Source organism: Hemitrygon akajei, chromosome 24, assembly GCF_048418815.1.
Source record: "Hemitrygon akajei chromosome 24, sHemAka1.3, whole genome shotgun sequence".
Classification (NCBI taxonomy): Eukaryota; Metazoa; Chordata; class Chondrichthyes; order Myliobatiformes; family Dasyatidae; genus Hemitrygon; species Hemitrygon akajei.
In genome coordinates this window covers 45,413,863-45,438,791 of record NC_133147.1, presented here as the reverse complement: position 1 = coordinate 45,438,791, position 24,929 = coordinate 45,413,863, and the positions used below count along the sequence as shown (strand labels likewise).

Genomic DNA, 24,929 nt, shown 5'->3' with positions numbered 1-24,929 from the left:
GTCTGGGGGGGTGTCTCGTACTCTCAGTCGCTTCACGCCACGGAAACTGGCATAAGCACTGGCCTGATGAGCCCATCGGGACAGACTTTAAGTTTTAACTTTTAAGGCAGGAACTTGAAAGAATAAATTGGAAACAGATGTTCTCAGGCAAACACACTGCAGAAATGTGGCAAATGTTCAGGGGATATTTGTGTGGGGTTCTGCACAGGTACGTTCCAATGAGACAGGGAAAGGATGGTAGGGTACAGGAACCATGGTGTACAAAGACTGTTGAAAATATAGTCAAAAAGAAAAGAAGACCTTCCTGCTAGCCTTACAACCTAGCAGGAAGGAACTTAAGAATGAAATTAGGAGAGCCAGAAGGGGCCATGAGAATTATTTGGCGGACAGGATTAAGGAAAACCCGAAGGCATTCTACAAGTATGTGAAGAGCAAGAGGATAAGACGTGAGAGAATAAGACCAATCAAATGTGACAGTGGAAAAGTGTGTATGGAACTGGAGGAGATGGCAGAGGTACAGTACTTAATGAATACTTTACTTCAGTATTCACTATGGAAAAGGATCTTGGCGAGTGTACGGATGACTTACAGCGTACTGAAAAGCTTGAGCATGTAGATATTAAGGAAGAGGATGTGCTGGAGCTTTTGGAAAGCATCAAGTTGGATAACTCACTGGGACCAGAGGAGATGTATCCCAGGCTAGTGTGGGAAGTGAGGGAGGAGACTGCTGAGCCTCTGGCAATATTCCTTGCATCATCAGTGGGGATGGGAGGTTCCAGAGGACTGGAGGGTTGCAGATGCTCCTTTATTCAATAAAGGGAGAAGGGATAGCCCAGGAAATTACAGACAAGTGAGTCTTACCGCAGTGGTGTGTAAGTTGATGGAGAAGATCCTGAGAGGCAGGATTTATGACCGTTTGGTGAGGTATAATATGATTAGGAATAGTCAGCGTAGCTTTATCAAGGGCAGGTTTTGCCTTACAAGCCTGATTGAATTTTTTGAGGATGTGACTAAGCACATTCATGAAGGAAGAACAGTAGATGTGATGTATATGGATTTCAGCAAGGACTTTGATAAGGTTCCCCATGCAAGGCTTATTGAGAAAGTAAGAGGCATGGGATCCAAGGGGACATTGCTTTGTGGATCCAGAAATGGCTTGCCCACAGAAGGCAAAGTATAGTTGTAGATGGGTCATATTCTGCATGGAGGTTGGTCACCAGTGGAGTGCCTCGGGGATCTGTTCTGGGGCACTTACTCTTTGTGATTCTTATAAATGACCTGGATGAGGAAGTGGAGGGATGGGTTAGTAAATTTGCTGATGACACAAAGGTTGGAGGTGTTGTGGATAGTGTGGAGGGCTGTCAGAGGTTACAGTGGGACATTGATAGGATGCAAAACTGGGCTGAGAAGTGGCAGATGAAGTTCAACCAAGATAAGTGTGAGGTGGTTTATTTTGGTAGGTCAAATATGATAGTAGAATATAGTATTAATGGTAAGACTCTTGGCAGTGTGGAGGATCAGAGGGATCTTGGGGTCCGAGTCCATAGGACGCTCAAAGCAGCTGCGCAGGTTGACTCTGTGGTTAAGAAAGTCTACGGTGCATTGGATCGTGGGATTGAGTTTAAGAGCCTAGGGGTAATGTTGCAGCTATATCGGACCCTGGTCAGACCCCACTTGGAGTACTGTGCTCAGTTCTGGTCGCCTCACTACAGGAAGGATGTGGAAGCCATAGAAAGGGTGCAGAGGAGATTTACAAGGATGTTTCCTGGATTGGGAAGCATTCCTTATGATAATAGGTTGAGTGAACTTGGCCTTTTCTCCTTGGTGCGACAGAGGATGAGAGGTGACCTGATAAAGGTGTACAAGATGATGAGAGGCATTGATCGTGTGGATAATCAGAGGCTTTTTCCCTGGGCTGAAATTGCTAGCATGAGAGGGCACAGTTTTAAGGTGCTCAGAAGGAGGTACAGAGGAGATGTCAGGGGTAAGTTTTTATTATGCATAGTGGTGAGTGTGTGGAATGGGCTGCCGGCAGATACAATAGGGTCTTTTAAGAGACTGTATATGCTCAGAAAAATAGAGGGCTATGGGTAACTCTAGGTAGTTTCTCAGGAAGGGACATATTTGGCACAGCTTTGTGGGCTGAAGGGCCTGTATTGTGCTGTTTTCTAATAGAGAAGTGTACAACTCAAGGAACTGGACCCCTCAAGGCTGCTGGCTGGAGGTTTCCCCCAACATTGATCCCAGGAACAGACGAGAGGAGGCGGTGATCTTACCTGGGATACAGGCCACGCAGAGGAGGCAGTGGTGGGGCAAGGAGAAGGCCGCCAGGGATCGGTTGGCCCGCAGTGGGTCGACGACAGTCACCTCGGCCCCTGCAGGTCCCCCAGCGCAGATCCACAGCGAGCAATGAGGGAGGTATCCAGGCTGGTGGGGGAAGAGACAGTTATTCCGATGACACGGATCGCCTGCCGCAAGCCGGACCAATTGTCTGTTCGGACACAGGTTAGACACAGTTGACCTCAGGACACTTGGTTCCCTGGATTCAGGGGTGGGGTAATTCCCCGCCACTCCCCTTACCATCACCTACCCATCCCTCTCTCCTCCACCCCACTTCCCGCTCCCATGTAGCCAGCAGTGAGCGTCCGGCAGGGGACAGCGACAATGGTGAAGGCCGCAGGATGGGGGTGAGAACACGGCTCATCACCTCAGACACACACACTCACCTTGGGCCGTGTCTCCGCTGACGCTCGCTGATTCTGCTCCAGCAGCGGCCCAAACAGATGGACAGGCGCGGCACAGGAGAGCTGTGGGGCGGGGGTGAGACAGGGAGAGGGGGGGGAGGGCAAGAGAGGAAGAGAGAGAGAGATGGGGAGAGGGAGGGGGGAGGGGGAGAGAGAGTGAGAGAGGGGGAGGGAGAGAGGAGGGGCATAAGAGAGGGGGAGAGGGAGGGACAGAGGGGGGCAAAGGAGAGGGCGGGAGCAACAGAGGGGGTGCGACGGAGGGTGGAGGGTGTTGAGAGAGAGGGGTGTCGTTGAGTGGGAGTTTTTGGATGGGGTGGGTTGTTGAGAGAAGGGGTTGAGGGGGTGTGTGGAGAGTGGGAGGGGTAGGTTGGGTAGAGACAGAGGGAGAGAGTGTGGAGGAGGAAGGTGGAAATAAAGAAATGATTAGTCCGAGAAGAGGTAAATCAGGTGAGCGCACGTGTATGTACACGCACGCACACGCACAAACAATCCCCCGTCTCTTCAGGACACCCACCTTGAAGCCAGGATTCCGCTGGTCGAGCAGACGGACGTGGATCAGAGATGGGGATGGGCCAATTGGTGTCTGCAGACCAGCAGCCTGGTGACCCTCTATGATGTCCTGCAATAGAGTATCAAGGGTTAGGGTTAGGGTGGGAGACACAGTGGCATGACAGAGGGTGGGAAGTGCAAGAGGGAGGGCAGTGAAATGTACATCGAAACACACAGCGAAACATAGTCGAAACGCACTGTGAAGCATACGTTCAAACGCACATTGAAACGTATGTCGAAACCCACTGAAACGTACGTCAAAACGCAGTGAATCATATATCGAAATGCACAGTCGAAACTCATAGCAAAATGCATGTCAGAACTCACTGAAACAGTGAGACATATGTTGAAACGCGCAGCGAAACGTACACTGAATCACACAGTCTGATAATGCAATGGGGGCAGACAGCAACTGCTGCTACACTTCCGGTGCCAACGTAGCATGCGCACAACTTACCAGCCATCTAAGGAAAACGTCTTTGGGACGTGGGATGACACCCGGAGCTCTCGAGGAAACCCATGTAGTCTTGGTGTGTACGTAGAAAACTCCTTACAGAGAGCAGCGTGAACTGAACCCGAGCTGCTTGCTTTGTAATGGCATTTACACTAACCACTGCTCTACTGCACTACCCCAGCATACTGGATGGGCTGGCAGGCATGAAGAACCAAATGGCACGCTCCGACTTCCATCCTCCTCCATTCCAAACAGAAAAGCCCCAGCTCGCTCAACCTTTTCTCATCAGACATCCTCTCTAATCCAGGCAGCATCCTGGTAAATCTCCTCTGCACCCTCTCTAATCCAGGCAGCATCCTGGTGAATCTCCTCTGCACCCTCTCTAATCCAGGCCGCGTCCTGGTGAATCTCCTCTGCACCCTCTCTAATCCAGGCAGCGTCCTGGTGAATCTCCTCTGCACCCTCTCTAATCCAGGCAGCAACCTGGTAAATCTCCTCTGCACCCTCTTCAATCCAGGCAGCATCCTGGTAAATCTCCTCTGCACCCTCTCTAATCCAGGCAGCATCCTGGTAAATCTCCTCAGCACCCTCTCTAATCCAGGCAGCATCCTGGTAAATCTCCTCAGCACCCTCTCTAATCCAGGCAGCATACTGGTAAATCTCCTCTGCACCCTCTCTAATCCAGGCAGCATCCTGGTAAATCTCCTCTGCACCCTCTCTAATCCAGGCAGCATCCTGGTAAATCTCCTCTGCACCCTCTCTAATCCAGGCAGCATCCTGGTGAATATCCTCTGCACCCTCTCTAATCCAGGCAGCATCCTGGTAAATCTCCTCTGCACCCTCTCTAATCCAGGCAGCATCCTGGTAAATCTCCTCTGCACCCTCTCTAATCCAGGCAGCATCCTGGTAAATCTCCTCTGCACCCTCTCTAATCCAGGCAGCATCCTGGTAAATCTCCTCAGCACCCTCTCTAATCCAGGCAGCATCCTGGTAAATCTCCTCTGCACCCTCTCTAATCCAGGCAGCATCCTGGTAAATCTCCTCTGCACCCTCTCTAATCCAGGCAGCATCCTGGTAAATCTCCTCTGCACCCTCTCTAATCCAGGCAGCATCCTGGTAAATCTCCTCTGCACCCTCTCTAATCCAGGCAGCAACCTGGTAAATCGCCTCTGCACCCTCTCCAATCCAGGCAGCAACCTGGTAAATCTCCTCTGCACCCTCTCCAATCCAGGCAACTTCCTGGTAAATCTCCTCTGCACCCTCTCTAATCCAGGCAGTATCCTGGTGAATCTCCTCTGCACCCTCTCTAATCCAGGCAGCATCCTGGTAAATCTCCTCAGCACCCTCTCTAATCCAGGCAGCATCCTGGTGAATCTCCTCTGCACCCTCTCTAATCCAGGCAGCGTCCTGGTGAATCTCCTCTGCACCCTCTCTAATCCAGGCAGCGTCCTGGTGAATCTCCTCTGCACCCTCTCTAATCCAGGCAGCAACCTGGTAAATCTCCTCTGCACCCTCTTCAATCCAGGCAGCATCCTGGTAAATCTCCTCTGCACCCTCTCTAATCCAGGCAGCATCCTGGTGAATCTCCTCTGCACCCTCTCTAATCCAGGCAGCATCCTGGTGAATCTCCTCTGCACCCTCTCTAATCCAGGCAGCATCCTAGTCAATCTCCTCTGCACCCTCTCTAATCCAGGCAGCATCCTGGTAAATCTCCTCTGCACCCTCTCTAATCCAGGCAGCAACCTGGTAAATCTCCTCAGCACCCTCTCTAATCCAGGCAGCATCCTGGTAAATCTCCTCAGCACCCTCTCTAATCCAGGCAGCATACTGGTGAATCTCCTCTGCACCCTCTCTAATCCAGGCAGCATCCTGGTGAATCTCCTCTGCACCCTCTCTAATCCAGGCAGCATCCTGGTGAATCTCCTCTGCACCCTCTCTAATCCAGGCCGCATCCTGGTGAATCTCCTCTACACCCTCTCTAATCCAGGCAGCGTCCTGGTAAATCTACTCTGCACCCTCTTCAATCCAGGCAGCATCCTGGTATATCTCCTCTGCACCCTCTCCAATCCAGGCAGCATCCTGGTGAATCTCCTCTGCACCCTCTCTAATCCAGGCAGCAACCTGGTAAATCTCCTCTGCACCCTCTCTAATCCAGGCAGCATCCTGGTAAATCTCCTCTGCACCCTCTCTAATCCAGGCAGAATCCTGGTAAATCTCCTCTGCACCCTCTCTAATCCAGGCAGCATCCTGGTAAATCTCCTCTGCACCCTCTCTAATCCAGGCAGCAAACTGGTAAATCTCCTCTGCACCCTCTCCAATCCAGGCAGCAACCTGGTAAATCTCCTCTGCACCCTCTCCAATCCAGGCAACTTCCTGGTAAATCTCCTCTGCACCCTCTCTAATCCAGGCAGTATCCTGGTGAATCTCCTCTGCACCCTCTCTAATCCAGGCAGCATCCTGGTGAATCTCCTCTGCACCCTCTCTAATCCAGGCAGCATCCTGGTGAATCTCCTCTGCACCCTCTCTAATCCAGGCCGCGTCCTGGTGAATCTCCTCTGCACCCTCTCTAATCCAGGCAGCGTCCTGGTGAATCTCCTCTGCACCCTCTCTAATCCAGGCAGCAACCTGGTAAATCTCCTCTGCACCCTCTTCAATCCAGGCAGCATCCTGGTAAATCTCCTCTGCACCCTCTCTAATCCAGGCAGCATCCTGGTGAATCTCCTCTGCACCCTCTCTAATCCAGGCAGCATCCTGGTGAATCTCCTCTGCACCCTCTCTAATCCAGGCAGCATCCTAGTCAATCTCCTCTGCACCCTCTCTAATCCAGGCAGCATCCTGGTAAATCTCCTCTGCACCCTCTCTAATCCAGGCAGCATCCTGGTAAATCTCCTCTGCACCCTCTCTAATCCAGGCAGCATCCTGGTAAATCTCCTCAGCACCCTCTCTAATCCAGGCAGCATCCTGGTGAATCTCCTCTGCACCCTCTCTAATCCAGGCAGCATCCTGGTGAATCTCCTCTGCACCCTCTCTAATCCAGGCCGCATCCTGGTGAATCTCCTCTGCACCCTCTCTAATCCAGGCAGCGTCCTGGTGAATCTCCTCTGCACCCTCTCTAATCCAGGCAGCATCCTGGTCAATCTCCTCTGCGCCCTCTCTAATTCAGGCAGCATCCTGGTCAATCTCCTCTGCACCCTCTCTAATCCAGGCAGCATCCTGGTCATTCTCCTCTGTGCCCTCTCTAATCCAGGCAGCATCCTGGTCAATCTCCTCTGTGCCCTCTCTAATCCAGGCAGCATCCTGGTAAATCTCCTCTGCGCCCTCTCTAATCCAGGTAGCATCCTGGTCATTCTCCTCCGCACCCTCTCTAATCCAGGCAGCATCCTGGTGAACCTCCTCTGCACCCTCTCTAATCCAGGCAGCATCCTGGTAAATCTCCTCTGCGCCCTCTCTAATCCAGGCAGCATCCTGGTCAATCTCCTCTGCGCCCTCTCTAATCCAGGCAGCATCCTGGTGAACCTCCTCTGTGCCCTCTCTAATCCAGGCAGCATCCTGGTCAATCTCCTCTGTGCCCTCTCTAATCCAGGCAGCATCCTGGTCAATCTCCTCTGTGCCCTCTCTAATCCAGGCAGCATCCTGGTCAATCTCCTCTGCACCCTCTCTAATCCAGGCAGCATCCTGGTCATTCTCCTCCGCACCCTCTCTAATCCAGGCAGCATCCTGGTGAATCTCCTCTGCACCCTCTCTAATCCAGGCAGCATCCTGGTCATTCTCCTCCGCACCCTCTCTAATCCAGGCAGCATCCTGGTGAACCTCCTCTGCACCCTCTCTAATCCAGGCAGCATCCTGGTCAATCTCCACTGCACCCTCTCTAATCCAGGCAGCATCCTGGTAAATCTCCTCTGCACCCTCTCTAATCCAGGCAGCATCCTGGTGAATCTCCTCTGCACCCTCTCTAATCCAGGCAGCATCCTGGTGAATCTCCTCTGCACCCTCTCTAATCCAGGCAGCATCCTGGTGAATCTCCTCTGCACCCTCTCTAATCCAGGCAGCATCCTGGTGAATCTCTTCTGCACCCTCTCTAATCCAGGCAGCATCCTGGTGAATCTCTTCTGCACCCTCTCTAATCCAGGCAGCACCCTGGTGAATCTCCTCTGCACCCTCGCAACATTGCATTTCACTTCAGACAGTTGAAGAAGTTTGGTATGAGTCCCCAAATCTTAAGCTCTTTCTACAGGGGCACAATGTGCGTGAAATTCGTTCCACTGTTGAGGCATGAATTCTTTGAATGGTTTGTTTAAACTCACATCTAGTGGCTGAAGCACGGGCATCAAACCACCGAGGTTGACTGCAATGTCCGTATTTTCAGCTTTCAGTGCTGCTTTTGTCTCACCTGACAAGTGCGCTTTGAACATGTCCCAGAGAAGTAGCGACTGTGAGGGCGGGTGTATGGCAAATGGAGGAGACATGGGTGAGGGCAGTATCATTGGTGGAGGAAGGGAACCCCCATTCTTTGAAGGAGCATTTCTGGAAAGGAAAGCCTCATCCTGGGAAGAGATGTGGTGGAGATGTAGGAACTGAGAAAAGGGAACAGCATTTTTACAGGAGACAAGCTGGGAAAGGGTATAGTTTTCAATAGGTACGTTTAACGTCAGAGAAATGTATACAATATACATCCTGAAATTCTTGTTCTTCGCAAACATCCATGAAAACAGAGGAGTGCTCCAAAGAATGAATGACAGTTAAATGTTAGAACCCCAAAGCCCCCCCCCACACACAAGCAGTAGCAAGGCAATGACCCCCCCAGCAAAAAAGCCTTGGCACCCACCCCCCCACCGAGCACTCCAGCGTGTAGCAAAGCATCAGTAAAGACGCAGACTTGCAGTACCCCAAAGACTACTTGTTCACCCGGTAATTTGACATACCACAGGCTCTCTCTCTCCCTAATAAGGGAAAAAAGAGATGCCCCCATTTCACAGCAAGAGCACCACTCTCTGGTTAAAGAAATAACTCCTCATTTCCATTTTAAAAGAATCTGAGGCTGCGTCATCTGGTCTTGGACTCTCCCTCCATAGAAAACATCCTCCCAACATCCACTCTATCAAAGCCTTTCACCATTCGACAGGTTTCAATGAGGTCACCCCCCACTCTTCTGAATTCCAGTGAATACAGGCCCAGAGCCATCAAACGCTCTTCATGTGACAAGCTGTTCAATCCTGGAATCATTTTCATGAACCTCCTTTGAACTCTCTCTAGTTTCAGCACATCTTTTCTAAGATAAGGGGCCCAAAACTGCTCACAATACTCAAGGTGAGGCCTCACCTGTGCTATAAAGTCTCAACATTACACGGAAACCCACAGAACAACACCGGCTCTTCGGCCCACGATGCTGTGCCAAACACGAACTTACTTTAGAAATTACCTAGGGTCACCCACAGCCCTCTATTTCTCTAAGCTCCATGTACCTATCCAGGAGTCTTAAAATAATTGAATTGACTTTATTTCTTACATCCTTCACATTAATGAGTAAAAATCTTTACGTTATGTCTCTATCTAAATGTGCAATGTACAATCACAGTAATGTATAATAAATAGAACAGTCAATATAATCACATCCCTGCTTTTATATTTTAGTCCTCCTGAAAAGAATGCCAACATTAAACTTGCCTTCCTCACCATTGACTTATCTGCAAATTAACCTTTAGGGTTTTAACCTGCACAAGCACTCCAAAGTTACTTTGCCCCCCAGATTTTTACATTTAGAAAGTAGTCTACCAAGAATAGACCATACACTTCCCAACGCTGCATTCCATCTGGCACTTTGCCCACCCTCCTGATTTATCCTTTTGTAGCCTCTCTACTACCTACCCCTCCGTCTGTCTTCATATCATCTGCAAACTTTGCAACAAAGCCTTTAATTCCATCATCCAAATCAATGACATACAAACTAAAAAGGATCAGTCCCAACACCGACCCCTGCAGAACGTCACCAGAAAAGGTTTGACTCCTCCTGACCAGTCCCAACACCGACCCCTGCAGAACGTCACCAGAAAAGGTTTGACTCCTCCTGACCAGTCCCAACACCGACCCCTGCAGAACGTCACCAGAAAAGGTTTGACTCCTCCTGACCAGTCCCAACACCGACCCCTGCAGAACGTCACCAGAAAAGGTTTGACTCCTCCTGACCAGTCCCAACACCGACCCCTGCAGAACGTCACCAGAAAAGGTTTGACTCCTCCTGATCAGTCCCAACACCGACCCCTGCAGAACGTCACCAGAAAAGGTTTGACTCCTCCTGATCAGTCCCAACACCGACCCCTGCAGAACGTCACCAGAAAAGGTTTGACTCCTCCTGATCAGTCCCAACACCGACCCCTGCAGAACGTCACCAGAAAAGGTTTGACTCCTCCTGACCAGTCCCAACACCGACCCCTGCAGAACGTCACCAGAAAAGGTTTGACTCCTCCTGATCAGTCCCAACACCGACCCCTGCAGAACGTCACCAGAAAAGGTTTGACTCCTCCTGATCAGTCCCAACACCGACCCCTGCAGAACGTCACCAGAAAAGGTTTGACTCCTCCTGATCAGTCCCAACACCGACCCCTGCAGAACGTCACCAGAAAAGGTTTGACTCCTCCTGACCAGTCCCAACACCGACCCCTGCAGAACGTCACCAGAAAAGGTTTGACTCCTCCTGACCAGTCCCAACACCGACCCCTGCAGAACGTCACCAGAAAAGGTTTGACTCCTCCTGACCAGTCCCAACACCGACCCCTGCAGAACGTCACCAGAAAAGGTTTGACTCCTCCTGACCAGTCCCAACACCGACCCCTGCAGAACGTCACCAGAAAAGGTTTGACTCCTCCTGACCAGTCCCAACACCGACCCCTGCAGAACGTCACCAGAAAAGGTTTGACTCCTCCTGACCAGTCCCAACACCGACCCCTGCAGAACGTCACCAGAAAAGGTTTGACTCCTCCTGACCAGTCCCAACACCGACCCCTGCAGAACGTCACCAGAAAAGGTTTGACTCCTCCTGACCAGTCCCAACACCGACCCCTGCAGAACGTCACCAGAAAAGGTTTGACTCCTCCTGATCAGTCCCAACACCGACCCCTGCAGAACGTCACCAGAAAAGGTTTGACTCCTCCTGACCAGCCACTGCTTAATCCATGCTAGAACCTTTCTCATGGGCTGTGAATCATCTCCAGTTTCAATACATCCTTTCTCACCCTGAGGGGCAAGTCCATGCGTTTATTCAAGGTGAAAGCTGATCGTTTGCTGCTCGGTCGGGGCATCAGAGGATATGGTGTATGGGGTTGAGTGGGATCCGCGATCAGCCATGATCAGTCTTGATGGGCTGAATGGCCTAATTCTGCTCATATGTCTTATGGTCATACTATTACTGAAATATTAAATTCATAGACCATGGCACAGGTTTAAGGTGAGAGGGGGAAAGAGATTTAATAGGGATCCGAGGGGAACTTTTTGGCCTGAATATGGAACAATCTGCCAGATGAAATGGTTGAGGCGGGGGCAATAACACCATTTAAAAGGCACTTGGATAGCAGTAGGGAGCATTGAGGGAACATTCTGTTTAGCCCATCTAGTCCGCCACAATACGCGCAGTGGGGAACGGAATAACGAGTCGATGAGAGGTGGTGAGGGAGGGAGCGGGGGGCACTGGGTTGGTGCTGCCCTCCAGTGTTTGCTCCCTGGAGGACAAGCTCAATGTGGACAACCTACAGGCCATGCCACTCAGGAACTTGGGCTATATGTGTTTCTGCGACTGTACGTTTTTCTGCTATTGTGACGATATAAGCTGTGTGCTGTTGGGAATGCCTTTTACACCTTGGCCCCGGAATGAAGTTGCTTTGTTCGGCTATATTCATGCACACGGTTCAGCTGAGCACGAACTCAGGCAGAGACCCTTCATCAGCAGTTTCTTCAGCGCCTTACGTGTGTGTTGCTCTGCAGAACCTCGTGTGGTTACAGTCCGTGACAGCCAGGTCTGAACACTAACAAAGGTAGGGCAGGGGTTTGCACCTTCCCTTATGCTGAGGACCGACACCATCGAGCAAAGGGACTGCAGGTTTACAGGGATGGATTGCGGGCCAGCAAGGTCCAGAGGGGCCGAAGGGCCTTCTAGAGTGGTTTCTTTATTTATAATCTCAGTAACCCGCCTGACTCCACCCTGGTACTGACCTGCATGGGACGACTCCACCCTGGTACTGACCTGCATGGGAAGACTCCAGCCCTGGATCTGAGCTCGTCCGTGATGCTCCCAGATGTAGGACCTGGTCTGACGCCAGCTCTCCCTCTGTTGTTCCCTGTGGGGGTCTGAGAGAGGGCTGGTGGGGAGTGGGGGGAGTGAGAGGGTAGTAGAGAGGCAAAGAAAAGAGAGAGAGGGAGGGGAGAGGGGACAGGGAGTGTGGGGGGAGGGAAGAGGGAGTAGAAAGACCGAGAGGGCAGAGGAAGGGGAGAGAGAGAGGGAGAGATTAGAAGCCCGTCCAGTTTCCCAGCACAGTCTGAGTGAACAGGCTGAGGTAGAGAGAAACTCACTTGATCACCTCCACACCCATTGTCCGCCCCCTCCTTTGACGGGGGATCAGTTCTAAGCCTGGCGGCATCAGTGCGGGTCTTGCAGGTTCCAAGGGGAGGTCATCTCGTTTCTGGGACAGTCCCAGCAGATGGTGAAACCTGTGGGAAAGGTAAAGACAGGAGTCATTCCATGCACAGTTCCTGTCTCCGTAACCCCATGTCAGAAGCACACTGGGAGCACCGTGCACAGTTCCCACCTCCATAACCCCCTGGATCAGACCCACACCGGGAGCACCGTGCACAGTTCCCATCTCCATATCCCCCTGGATCAGACCGACACCGGGAGCACCGTGCACAGTTCCCGTCTCCATATCCCTGGGTCAGACCCACACCGGGAGCACCGTGCACAGTTCCCGTCTCCATATCCCTGGATCAGACCCACACCGGGAGCACCGTGCACAGTTCCCATCTCCATATCCCTGGGTCTGACCCACACCGGGAGCACCGTGCACAGTTCCCGTCTCCATATCCCTGGGTCAGACCCACACCGGGAGCACCGTGCACAGTTCCCGTCTCCATATCCCTGGATCAGACCCACACCGGGAGCACCGTGCACAGTTCCCGTCTCCATATCCCTGGATCAGACCCACACCGGGAGCACCGTGCACAGTTCCCGTCTCCATATCCCTGGATCAGACCCACACCGGGAGCACCGTGCACAGTTCCCATCTCCATATCCCTGGGTCTGACCCACACCGGGAGCACCGTGCACAGTTCCCATCTCCATATCCCTGGGTCAGACCCACACCGGGAGCACCGTGCACAGTTCCCGTCTCCATATCCCTGGATCAGACCCACACCGGGAGCACCGTGCACAGTTCCCATCTCCATATCCCTGGGTCTGACCCACACCGGGAGCACCGTGCACATTTCCCTTCTCCATATCCCCCTGGGTCAGACCCACACCGGGAGCACCGTGCACAGTTCCCATCTCCATATCCTGGGTCAGACCCACACCAGGATCTCCATGCACAGTTCCCGTCTCTGATCCCTGGGTCAGACCCACACCAGGATCACCGTGCACAGTTCCCATCTCCATATCCCCCTGGGTCAGACCCACACCGGGATCACCGTGCACAGTTCCCATCTCCATATCCCCCTGGGTCAGACCCACACCGGGAGCACCGTGCACAGTTCCCATCTCCATATCCTGGGTCAGACCCACACCAGGATCTCCATGCACAGTTCCCGTCTCTGATCCCTGGGTCAGACCCACACCAGGATCACCGTGCACAGTTCCCATCTCCATATCCCCCTGGGTCAGACCCACACCGGGATCACCGTGCACAGTTCCCATCTCCATATCCCCCTGGGTCAGACCCACACCGGGATCACCGTGCACAGTTCCCATCTCCATATCCCCCTGGGTCAGACCCACACCGGGATCACCGTGCACAGTTCCCATCTCCATATCCCCCTGGGTCAGACCCACACCGGGATCACCGTGCACAGTTCCCATCTCCATATCCCCCTGGGTCAGACCCACACCGGGAGCACCGTGCACAGTTCCCGTCTCCATATCCCCCTGGGTCAGACCCACACCGGGAGCACCGTGCACAGTTCCCATCTCCATATCCCCCTGGGTCAGACCCTTTCTGAGGTAACTGAGGATTGGTGTGGGGATTGGGAGGTGTGAGAAAACGAGTCTGCTACTCACCGATCCCAGAGCGTGGACCTTCCCGACGGACTCTGGGCTTGTTGCTCCCGCATCACCCTGTGGATGGACAACGGAGAGAGATGGGCGACGTGGGTCAAGAATTCAGCATTGTTGCCCTGTCATCTAACACATGAGATTTATGAAATGCAGAGCAACAGCACACACAAAGAGCGAGGCAGCGCCTATGGAGAGGAATAAGCAGCCGACGCTGAGTCCTTCCGTCCTCATTTTTCCATCTTTTTACCAGTACGGTAAGACAGCTTCTACCCCGCTGTTATCAGACTATTGAACGGTCCCCCAGTACGATAAGACAGCTTCTACCCCGCTGTTATCAGACTATTGAACGGTCCCCCAGTACGATAAGACAGCTTCTACCCCGCTGTTATCAGACTATTGAACGGTCCCCCAGTACGATAAGACAGCTTCTACCCTGCTGTTATCGGACTATTGAACGGTCCCCCAGTACGATAAGACAGCTTCTACCCCGCTGTTATCGGACTATTGAACGGTCCCCCAGTACGATAAGACAGCTTCTACCCCGCTGTTATCGGACTATTGAACGGTCCCCCAGTACGATAAGACAGCTTCTACCCCGCTGTTATCAGACTATTGAACGGTCCCCCAGTACGATAAGACAGCTTCTACCCCGCTGTTATCAGACTATTGAATCGTCCCCCAGTACGATAAGACAGCTTCTACCCCGCTGTTATCAGACTATTGAACGGTCCCCAGTACGATAAGACAGCTTCTACCCCGCTGTTATCAGACTATTGAACGGTCCCCAGTACGATAAGACAGCTTCTACCCCGCTGTTATCAGACTATTGAACGGTCCCCCACTACGATAAGACAGCTTCTACCCCGCTGTTATCAGACTATTGAACGGTCCCTCAGTACGATAAGACAGCTTCTACCCCGCTGTTATCAGACTATTGAACGGTCCCCCAGTACGATAAGACAGCTTCTACCCCGCTGTTATCAGACTATTGAACGGTCCCCCAGTACGATAAGACAGCTTCTACCCCGCTGTTATCAGACTATTGAACAGTCCCCCAGTACGATAAGACAGCTTCTACCCCCTGTTATCAGACTATTGAACGGTCCGCTAGTACGATAAGACAGCTTCTACCCCGCTGTTATCAGACTATTGAACGGTCCCCCAGTACGATAAGACAGCTTCTACCCCGCTGTTATCAGACTATTGAACGGTCCCCCAGTACGATAAGACAGCTTCTACCCCGCTGTTATCAGACTATTGAACGGTCCGCTAGTACGATAAGACAGCTTCTACCCCGCTGTTATCAGACTATTGAACGGTCCCCAGTACGATAAGACAGCTTCTACCCCGCTGTTATCAGACTATTGAACGGTCCCCCAGTACGATAAGACAGCTTCTACCCCTCTGTTATCTGACTATTGAACGGTCCCCCAGTACGATAAGACAGCTTCTACCCCTCTGGTATCAGACTATTGAACGGTCCCCAGTACGATAAGACAGCTTCTACCCCGCTGTTATCAGACTATTGAACGGTCCCCAGTACGATAAGACAGCTTCTACCCCGCTGTTATCAGACTATTGAACGGTCCCCCACTACGATAAGACAGCTTCTACCCCGCTGTTATCAGACTATTGAACGGTCCCTCAGTACGATAAGACAGCTTCTACCCCGCTGTTATCAGACTATTGAACGGTCCCCCAGTACGATAAGACAGCTTCTACCCCGCTGTTATCAGACTATTGAACGGTCCCCCAGTACGATAAGACAGCTTCTACCCCGCTGTTATCAGACTATTGAACGGTCCCCCAGTACGATAAGACAGCTTCTACCCCCTGTTATCAGACTATTGAACGGTCCGCTAGTACGATAAGACAGCTTCTACCCCGCTGTTATCAGACTATTGAACGGTCCCCCAGTACGATAAGACAGCTTCTACCCCGCTGTTATCAGACTATTGAACGGTCCCCCAGTACGATAAGACAGCTTCTACCCCGCTGTTATCAGACTATTGAACGGTCCGCTAGTACGATAAGACAGCTTCTACCCCGCTGTTATCAGACTATTGAACGGTCCCCAGTACGATAAGACAGCTTCTACCCCGCTGTTATCAGACTATTGAACGGTCCCCCAGTACGATAAGACAGCTTCTACCCCTCTGTTATCTGACTATTGAACGGTCCCCCAGTACGATAAGACAGCTTCTACCCCTCTGGTATCAGACTATTGAACGGTCCCCAGTACGATAAGACAGCTTCTACCCCGCTGTTATCAGACTATTGAACGGTCCCCCAGTACGATAAGACAGCTTCTACCCCGCTGTTATCAGACTATTGAACGGTCCCCAGTACGATAAGACAGCTTCTACCCCGATGTTATCAGACTATTGAACGGTCCCCCAGTACGATAAGACAGCTTCTACCCCGCTGTTATCAGACTATTGAACGGTCCCCCAGTACGATAAGACAGCTTCTACCCCGCTGTTATCAGACTATTGAACGGACCCCAGTACGATAAGACAGACTCTTGACCTCACGATCTACCTCGTCGTGACCTTTGCACCTTGTTGTCTGCCTGCACTGCCCTTTCTCTGTAACTGTAACCAGGCTCACTTCCCTGAACTCACTCAGTACCTGAGTTGCTGACTCCGGTGAAGAGCCTCCTGAAGGTCCATCAGACGCTCTTTGTACAGGTTACGCTCGGTGAGGACGCGCGACATCTCAGCCCGGGTGAAGCAGCCCGTTTGGGAGTGGTCCTGTGGTAGAGATCAAATAGAGGCTAAAGGGAAAATCTCCAGGGCAGAGACTGTACTGGGGGTCGGAGTAGGAAGGGGGAGAGTAGGAAGTGGGGTGGGAGGGGGGAGAGTAGGAAGTGGGGTGGGAGGGGGGAGAGTAGGAAGTGGGGTGGGAGGGGGGACAGTAGGAAGGGGGGTGGGAGGGGGCAGATGAGTGAGGGGGGGTTGTAGTACGTAGGGGGTTTATACCAGTAGTAGATGGAACTAAATTCACCTCTTGCCCTTGGCTCTTGTTCATCGCCTCGGCCCTGGAGACAGAAGAGATGATCAGCAGTCCCCTCACTCATCTCCCACCTTTCCCTCACTCCCTCTGTCCCCCTTCCCTGCTGACCCAAACGCTCCTTCTTCCTCTGACTCCTCCTTTGGCCCCCATCCTCTCCTACTCAATCTGCTCCTCTCAGCCCCTTTCCCTCCCCCTCCCCTACCAACTCCAGACAATTTCCACCACCCTCCAAGATCTCTCCTCTCCTCACTCCCTCCCTCCAGAACCTTCCCTTCCTCTCCATCAACGCTCGCCCATGCATTAGGAGACTGGACCATCCTTAACCTCAGTCCCCACCTCTTACTCCCAAGGCCCCGTCCCAAACAGTGTCCGCTCTCACCCTGGGCCCTGTCCCAATGTCCTCCTCACCCTGGGCCCCCTGTCCTAATGTCCCCTCTCACCCCAGGCCCCTGTACCAATGTCCCCCTCACCCCGGGCCCCCCGTCCCAATGTCCTCCTCACCCCGGGCCCCCTGTCCCAATGTCCCCTCTCACCCCGGGCCCCCCATCCCAAGGGTCCCCTCTCACCCCAGGCCCCCCGTCCCCATGTCCCCTCTCACCCCAGGCCCCCTGTCCCAATGTTGTCCCCTCTCACCCTGGGCCCCGACCCAATGTTCCCTCTCACCCCAGGCCCCTGTCCCAATGTCCCCTCTCACCCCGGGCCCCCGTCCCAATGTCCCCTCTCACCACAGGCCCCTGTCCCAATGTCCCCCCTCACCCCGGGCCCCCCGTCCCAATGTCCTCCTCACCCTGGGCCCCCTGTCCCAATGTCCCCTCTCACCCCGGGCCCCCGTCCTAATGTCCCTCTCACCCCAGCCCCCCCATCCCAAGGGTCCCCTCTCACCCCAGGCCCCCCGTCCCCATGTCCCCTCTCACCCCAGGCCCCCTGTCCCAATGTTGTCCCCTCTCACCCTGGGCCCCGACCCAATGTCTCCTCTCACCCCAGGCCCCCCGTCCCAATGTCCCCTCTCACCCCAGGCCCCCCGTCCCAAGGGTCCCTTCTCACCCTGGACCCCCTGTCCCAATGTCCCCTCTCACCCTGGGCCCCCCATCCCAATGTCCCCTCTCACCCCAGGCCCCTCTTCCCAATGTCCCCTCTCACCCCAGGCCCCTCTTCCCAATGTCCCTCTCACCCTGGGCCCCCCATCCCAAGGGTCCCCTCTCACCCTGGGCCCCCCGTCCTAATGTCCCTCTCACCCTGGGCCCCCCATCCCAATGTCCCCTCTCACCCCAGGCCCCTCTTCCCAATGTCCCCTCTCACCCCAGGCCCCCCGTCCCAAGGGTCCCCTCTCACCCTGGGCCCCCCGTCCTAATGTCCCTCTCACCCCAGGCCCCTCTTCCCAATGTCCCCTCTCACCCCAGGCCCCCCGTCCCAAGGGTCCCCTCTCACCCCGTCCCCCCCGTCCCAAGGGTCCCCTCTCACCCCGGCCCCCGACCCAATGTCCCCTCTCACTCCGGACCCCCATCCCAATATCCCCTCCCACCCTAGAGCACCCCCGTCCCAGTGTCCCTCTCACTCCGGACCCCTCTTCCCAATATCCCCCTCACCCCGGGCCCCCCGTCCCAAGGGTCCCCTCTCACCCCGGGCCCCCCGTCCCAATGTCCCCCTCACCCCAGGCCCCTCTTCCCAATGTCCCCTCTCACCCCAGGCCCCCCGTCCCAAGGGTCCCCTCTCACCCCGGCCCCCGACCCAATGTCCCCTCTCACTCCGGACCCCCATCCCAATATCCCCTCCCACCCTAGAGCACCCCCGTCCCAGTGTCCCTCTCACTCCGGACCCCTCTTCCCAATATCCCCCTCACCCTGGGCCCCCCGTCCCAAGGGTCCCCCCTCACCCCGGGCCCCCCGTCCCAAGGGTCCCCTCTCACCCCGGGCCCCCCGTCCCAATGTCCCCCTCACCCAGCGGATGGTACCAAACTGCCCCAGGCCCCTCCCACCTGCTCAGTGCTGCCCCCAGCTGGCTGACGCGCAGCTCTTGGGCACTGCTGCGCTCCTGCAGTCTCCTCAACTCCTCCTGGAGTTCAGTGCGGGTGTGAACTAACTCCTCCACCCGGGCCAGCAGCGAGCGGCGTGCACTCTCCAGAACCACCCTGCAGGAGATGAAAAGCATGAAGTACAGCAGAGAAACTGGCCCTTCGGCCCATCTAGTCCGTGCTGAGCCATGTAATCTGTTTAGTCTCATCGATCTGCAGCCGGCTGCAACCCTCCGCACTGTTCCCATCCGTGTACCTGTCCAACTTCTCTTAAACGTTGAAATCGAGCACCACTTGTTCTGGGACCTCGTTCTACATTCTCACACCCTTTGAGTGAAGAAGTTTCCCTTCATGTTCCCCTAAAATATCTGACTTTTCACCCTTAACCTATGACCACTGGTTATACTCCCACCGAAACTCGGTGGAAAAAGCCTGCTTCCTCTCTATATCCCTCATAATTCTGAATGCCTTTATCAAATCTCCTCTCAATCTTCTACGTTCCAAGGAATAAAGACCTAACCTATTCAATCTTTCCCTACAACTTAGGTCCTCCAGAACCGGCAACATCCTTGTAATTTTTCTCTGTACTCTTTCAACCGTATTTACATCTTTCCTGTAGGTAGGTGGCCAAAACCACACATCAGGCCTCACCAATGTCTCATACATCTTCAACATAACATCCCAACTTCTGTTCTCAGTACTTAGATTTGTGCCAAAAGGACATAAGTACTCTGGGATCTCAGTTCATCGGCAAGTTGGACAGTGGGGAGGAAGAACTACAAGATGGCAGGTGATAGGTGATCTCTCTGTGACACCACTTTAAATTTTCTTTCATAACTTTCTATCAGCTCTCCCCTCTGCTGCTCCAAATAAAACAACCCAAATTCGTCCAGCCTTTCTTTAGAGCTTGTGCCCTCTAATCCAGGCAGCATCCTGGTGAACCTCGTGTGCACCCCCCGCCCCCCGCCCCCCACACACACACATTCTGTAACGGGACGATCGGCACTTCACACAATACTCCAAGGGTGGACAGACTGGAGAGTATTTTACACAGCCCCAACATGACATCCTGACAGTTAAATTCATTTTCTCAACTAGCGAGCTTGATGATTTATTTGCGGGTGAGGGGAGGGGGCAGAAGAGGTTCGCCAGGGTGCTGCCTGGATTCGCTGTAAGGAGAGGGTGGACAAACTTGGGTAGTTTTCCCTGCCGTGTTGGATGCTGAGGGGAGATCCGATAGAGGTTTATAAGATTACGGGAGGCACGGATAGAGTAGACAGTATCAGCTCCCCCAGGGTGGAGATGTCTAACACCAGAGGGCTTGTGTTTAAGGTGAGAGGGGGTAAGTTCAAAGGAGATGTGAGGGGCAGGTCATTTATTTATCTAGCGGACAGTGGTGACGGAGGCAAATAGTGGTGTTGAAGGGGCTGTGAGACAGACACATGGATGTGCAGGGAACAAAAGGAAATGGACATTGTGAAGTTATATTAAGCACAGACATTGTGGATTTTTTCATGTGAGACTGACCACCGCCCTCCCTCTGACAAGAAGGAGAAATGCGTCTACTCACTGTTTCTCCCGCAGCTCCTCATTTTCCAAGACGATTGAGGCCATCCGGGCATCTGCTGTTGGAAGAGTGGATAGGAGGCACAGAGAAAGAAATGGGTGAATGGCCTGTGTAACCACAGCTCACCACCAGTGCCCCTACCCTCCAAGACCCCGGTACAATACCATCGCCTTCTCCCTCTCCGTCTGTGTCTCCTTTTCATCTCTCCCTCTGTCCCTCTGGCTATGCCTCCTTTTCGTCTGTTTCCCCACCTCCCTCTCTCTCTCACTGCCTCTCTCCTGCTTCTTTCCCTCCTCCCCCCCGCACCTCCCTCACTCCTTTGTCCTGCCTCATTCTTTCTCTCTCCTTCATGTAGCGGATTCACTCAACAATTCAGGGACAGCTTCTTCCCCTCTGCCTTCAGATTAGAATCATCTTTGATATCAGCAGCATATCAGAGGCTGTCACATTTGTTGTAGGACAGCAGTACGAGGTAATACTGTACAGAGTTCGTGTCCATTCAGGAGGGGAAGCAGCTCTTCCTGAATCCAGGACTCCAGGATGGTGTGTTGCCTCCCTGGTGCAAGGGTCAAGGATGTCTCTGAGCGGCTGCAGGACATTCTGGAATGGGAGGGTGAACAGCCAGTGGTCGTGGTGCACATAGGTACCAACGATATAGGTAAAAAAACGGGATTAGATCCTACAAGGTGAATTTAGGGAGTTAGGTCATAAACTAAAAAGTAGGACCACAAAGGTAATAATCTCTGGATTACTACCAGTGCCACGTGCTAGTCAGAGTAGAAATAGGAGGATATTTCAGATGATTACGTGGCTTGAAAAATGGTGCAAGGGGGAGGGATTCAAATTCCTGGGGCATTGGAACCAGTTCTGGGGGAGGTGGGACTGGTATAAACAGGACGGTCTGCACCTGGGCTGGACTGGAACCACTGTCCTAGGGGGAGCGTTTGCTACTGTTGTTCAGGAGGATTTAAACTAATGTGGCAGGGGGATGGGAACAAGTGCAGAGAGACAGAGGGGTGTAAAATGAGGGTAGAAGCAAAAAGTAGTAAGGTGAAAAGTAAAAGTGGCAGGCAGGCAAATCCAGGGCAAAAAGCAAAAAGGGACACTTTTCAACATAATTGTGTAAGGGCTAAGAGTGTTTGTGTGTCAATGCGAGGAGCATTCGTAACAAGGTGGATGAATTGAATGTGCAGATAGTTATTAATGAATATGATATAGTTGGGATCACAGAGACATGGCTCCAGGGTGACCAAGGATGGGAGCTCAACATCCAGGGATATTCAATATTCAGGAGGGATAGACAGGAAAGAAAAGGAGGTGGGGTAGCATTACTGGTTAGAGAGGAGATTAACGCAATAGAAAGGAAGGACATTAGCCTGGAGGATGTGAAATTGATATGGGTAGAGGGGCATAACACTAAGGGGCAGAAAATGCTGGTGGGAGTTGTGTACAGGCCACCTAACTGTAGTAATGAGGCTGGGGATGGCATTAAACAGAAAATTAGAAATGCGTGCAATAAAGGAACAGTAGTTATAATGGGTGACTTCAATCTGCGTATAGATTGGGTGAACCAAATTGGTAAGGGTGCTGAGGAAGAGGATTTCTTGGAATGTATGCGGGATGGTTTTCTGAACCAACATGTCGAGGAACCAACTAGAGAGCAGGCCATTCTAGATTGGGTATTGAGCAATGAGGAAGGGTTAGTTAGCAATCTTGTCGTGCGAGGCCCCTTGGGTAAGAGTGACCATAATATGGTGGAATTCTTCATTAAGATGGAGAGTGACATAGTTAATTCAGAAACAAAGGTTCTGAACTTAAAGAAGGGTAACTTTGAAGGTATGAGACGTGAATTAGCTAAGATAGACTGGCAAATGATACTTAAAGGGTTGACGGTGGATATGCAATGGCAAGCATTTAAAGATCGCATGGATGAACTACAGCAATTGTTCATCCCAGTTTGGCAAAAGAATAAACCAGGGAAGGTATTGCACCCGTGGCTGACAAGGGAAATTAGGGATAGTATCAAGTCCAAAGAAGAAACAAATAAATTAGCAAAAAAAAGCGGCACACCTGAGGACTGGGAGAAATTCAGAGACCAGCAGAGGAGGACAAAGGGCTTAATAAGGAAAGGGAAAAAAGATTATGAGAGAAAGCTGGCAGGGAACATAAAAACTGACTGTAAAAGCTTTTATAGATACGTGAAAAGAAAAAGATTGGTCAAGACAAATGTAGGTCCCTTACAGTCAGAAACAGGTGAATTAATCATAGGAAACAAAGACATGGCAGACCAATTGAATAACTACTTTGGTTCTGTCTTCACTAAGGAGGACATAAATAATCTTCCAGTAAGGGACCGAGGGTCTAGTGAGATGCAGGAACTGAGGAAAATACATGTTAGTAGGGAAGTGGTGTTAGGTAAATTGAAGGGATTAAAGGCAGATAAATCCCCAGGGCCAGATGGTCTGCATCCCAGAGTGCTTAAGGAAGAAGCCCAAGAAATAGTGGATGCATTAGTGATAATTTTTCAAAACTCCTTAGATTCTGGATTAGTTCCTGAGGATTGGAGGGTGGCTAATGTAACCTCACTTTTTAAAAAAGGAGGGAGAGAGAAACCGGGGAATTATAGACCGGTTAGTCTGACATCGGTGGTGGGGAAAATGCTAGAGTTGGTTATCAAAGATGTGATAACAGCACATTTGGAAAGAGGTGAAATCATCGGACAAAGTCAGCATGGATTTGTGAAAGGAAAATCATGTCTGATGAATCTTATAGAATTTTTTGAAGATGTAACTAGTAGAGTGGATAGGGGAGAGCCAGTGGATGTGGTATATTTAGATTTTCAAAAGGCTTTTGACAAGGTCCCACACAGGAGATTAGTGTGCAAACTTAAAGCACACGGTATTGGGGGTATGATATTGATGTGGATAGAGAATTGGTTGGCAGACAGGAAGCAAAGAGTGGGAGTAAATGGGACCTTTTCAGAATGGCAGGCAGCGACTAGTGGGGTACCGCAAAGCTCAGTGCTGGGACCCCAGTTGTTTACAATATATATTAATGATTTAGACAAGGGAATTAAATGCAGCATCTCCAAGTTTGCAGATGACACGAAGCTGGGCGGCGGTGTTAGCTGTGAGGAGGATGCTAAGAGGATGCAGGGTGACTTGGATAGGTTAGGTGAGTGGGCAAATTCATGGCAGATGCAATTTAATGTGGATAAATGTGAGGTTATCCACTTTGGTTGCAAGAACAGGAAAACAGATTACTATCTGAACGGTGGCCAATTAGGAAAAGGGGAGATGCAACGAGACCTGGGTGTCATTGTACACCAGTCATTGAAGGTGGGCATGCAGGTACAGCAGGCGGTGAAAAAGGCAAATGGTATGTTGGCATTCATAGCAAAAGGATTTGAGTACAGGAGCAGGGAGGTTCTACTGCAGTTGTACAAGGCCTTGGTGAGACTGCACCTAGAATATTGTGTGCAGTTTTGGTCCCCTAATCTGAGGAAAGACATTCTTGCCATAGAGGGAGTACAGAGAAGGTTCACCAGATTGATTCCTGGGATGGCAGGACTTTCATACGAAGAAAGACTGGATTGACTAGGCTTATACTCACTGGAATTTAGAAGATTGAGGGGGGATCTTATTGAAACGTATAAAATTCTAAAGGGATTGGACAGGCTAGATGCAGGAAGATTGTTTCCGAAGTTGGGGAAGTCCAGAACGAGGGGTCACAGTTTAAGGATAAAGGGGACTGAGATGAGGAAAAACTTCTTCACACAGAGAGTGGTGAATCTGTGGAATTCTCTGCCACAGGAAACAGTTGAGGCCGGTTCATTGGCTATATTTAAGAGGAAGTTTGATATGGTCCTTGTGGCTAAAGGGATCAGGGGGTATGGAGAGAAAGCAGGTACAGGGTTCTGAGTTGGATGATCAGCCATGATCATACTGAATGGCGGTGCAGGCTCGAAGGAGATATTGCTCCCTGAATATGTCCTGGATGTAGGGGCATATGGGGAAGGGTACTGCAGATTTCTATCACTGCTGTACACCTTGTGTACACGCACACAAACACACACACACAGAGACACACACACACACACACACACTACAAGCCCAGATCAAATGCAGCCCCTCTGACTCTCTGAGGCAAATGCCTGCAGGCCTACCTGAAATGTTGGCCCCACTGTCCAACTCGTCGATGAACTGAGATCCCAGAGTCTGTAATTCCTCGAGGATGGAACTGGTGTTCCTATCAGCCTCCGGGTCCTGGGCATGATTTGGAGTGCTGGTTCAGAGGGAAAAAACAGATCACAGTTGACCAGTAGTTAAAGGCCCCTC

At 52.0% G+C, this 24,929-nt stretch overlaps 1 protein-coding gene across 2 annotated transcripts in view; it reads right to left on the bottom strand.

Moving 5' to 3' along the window:
• Positions 1-2,181: 2,181 nt before the first annotated feature.
• The window catches only part of LOC140715611 (C-Jun-amino-terminal kinase-interacting protein 3-like), an 88,097-nt gene continuing 65,349 nt past the window's right edge, over positions 2,182-24,929 (bottom strand). For both annotated transcript variants that reach the window (XM_073027979.1, XM_073027980.1), the window contains exons 9-19: positions 24,758-24,876; positions 20,596-20,650; positions 18,990-19,142; positions 17,006-17,039; positions 16,631-16,752; positions 14,003-14,059; positions 12,307-12,444; positions 11,981-12,095; positions 3,259-3,363; positions 2,727-2,807; positions 2,182-2,427 (exon numbers count right to left, since the gene is read on the bottom strand). In XM_073027979.1, coding sequence (XP_072884080.1) covers positions 2,206-2,427; positions 2,727-2,807; positions 3,259-3,363; positions 11,981-12,095; positions 12,307-12,444; positions 14,003-14,059; positions 16,631-16,752; positions 17,006-17,039; positions 18,990-19,142; positions 20,596-20,650; positions 24,758-24,876 — 1,201 coding nt within the window. In that variant the 3' untranslated portion in view covers positions 2,182-2,205. The remainder of the gene's footprint in view (positions 2,428-2,726; positions 2,808-3,258; positions 3,364-11,980; positions 12,096-12,306; positions 12,445-14,002; positions 14,060-16,630; positions 16,753-17,005; positions 17,040-18,989; positions 19,143-20,595; positions 20,651-24,757; positions 24,877-24,929) is intronic.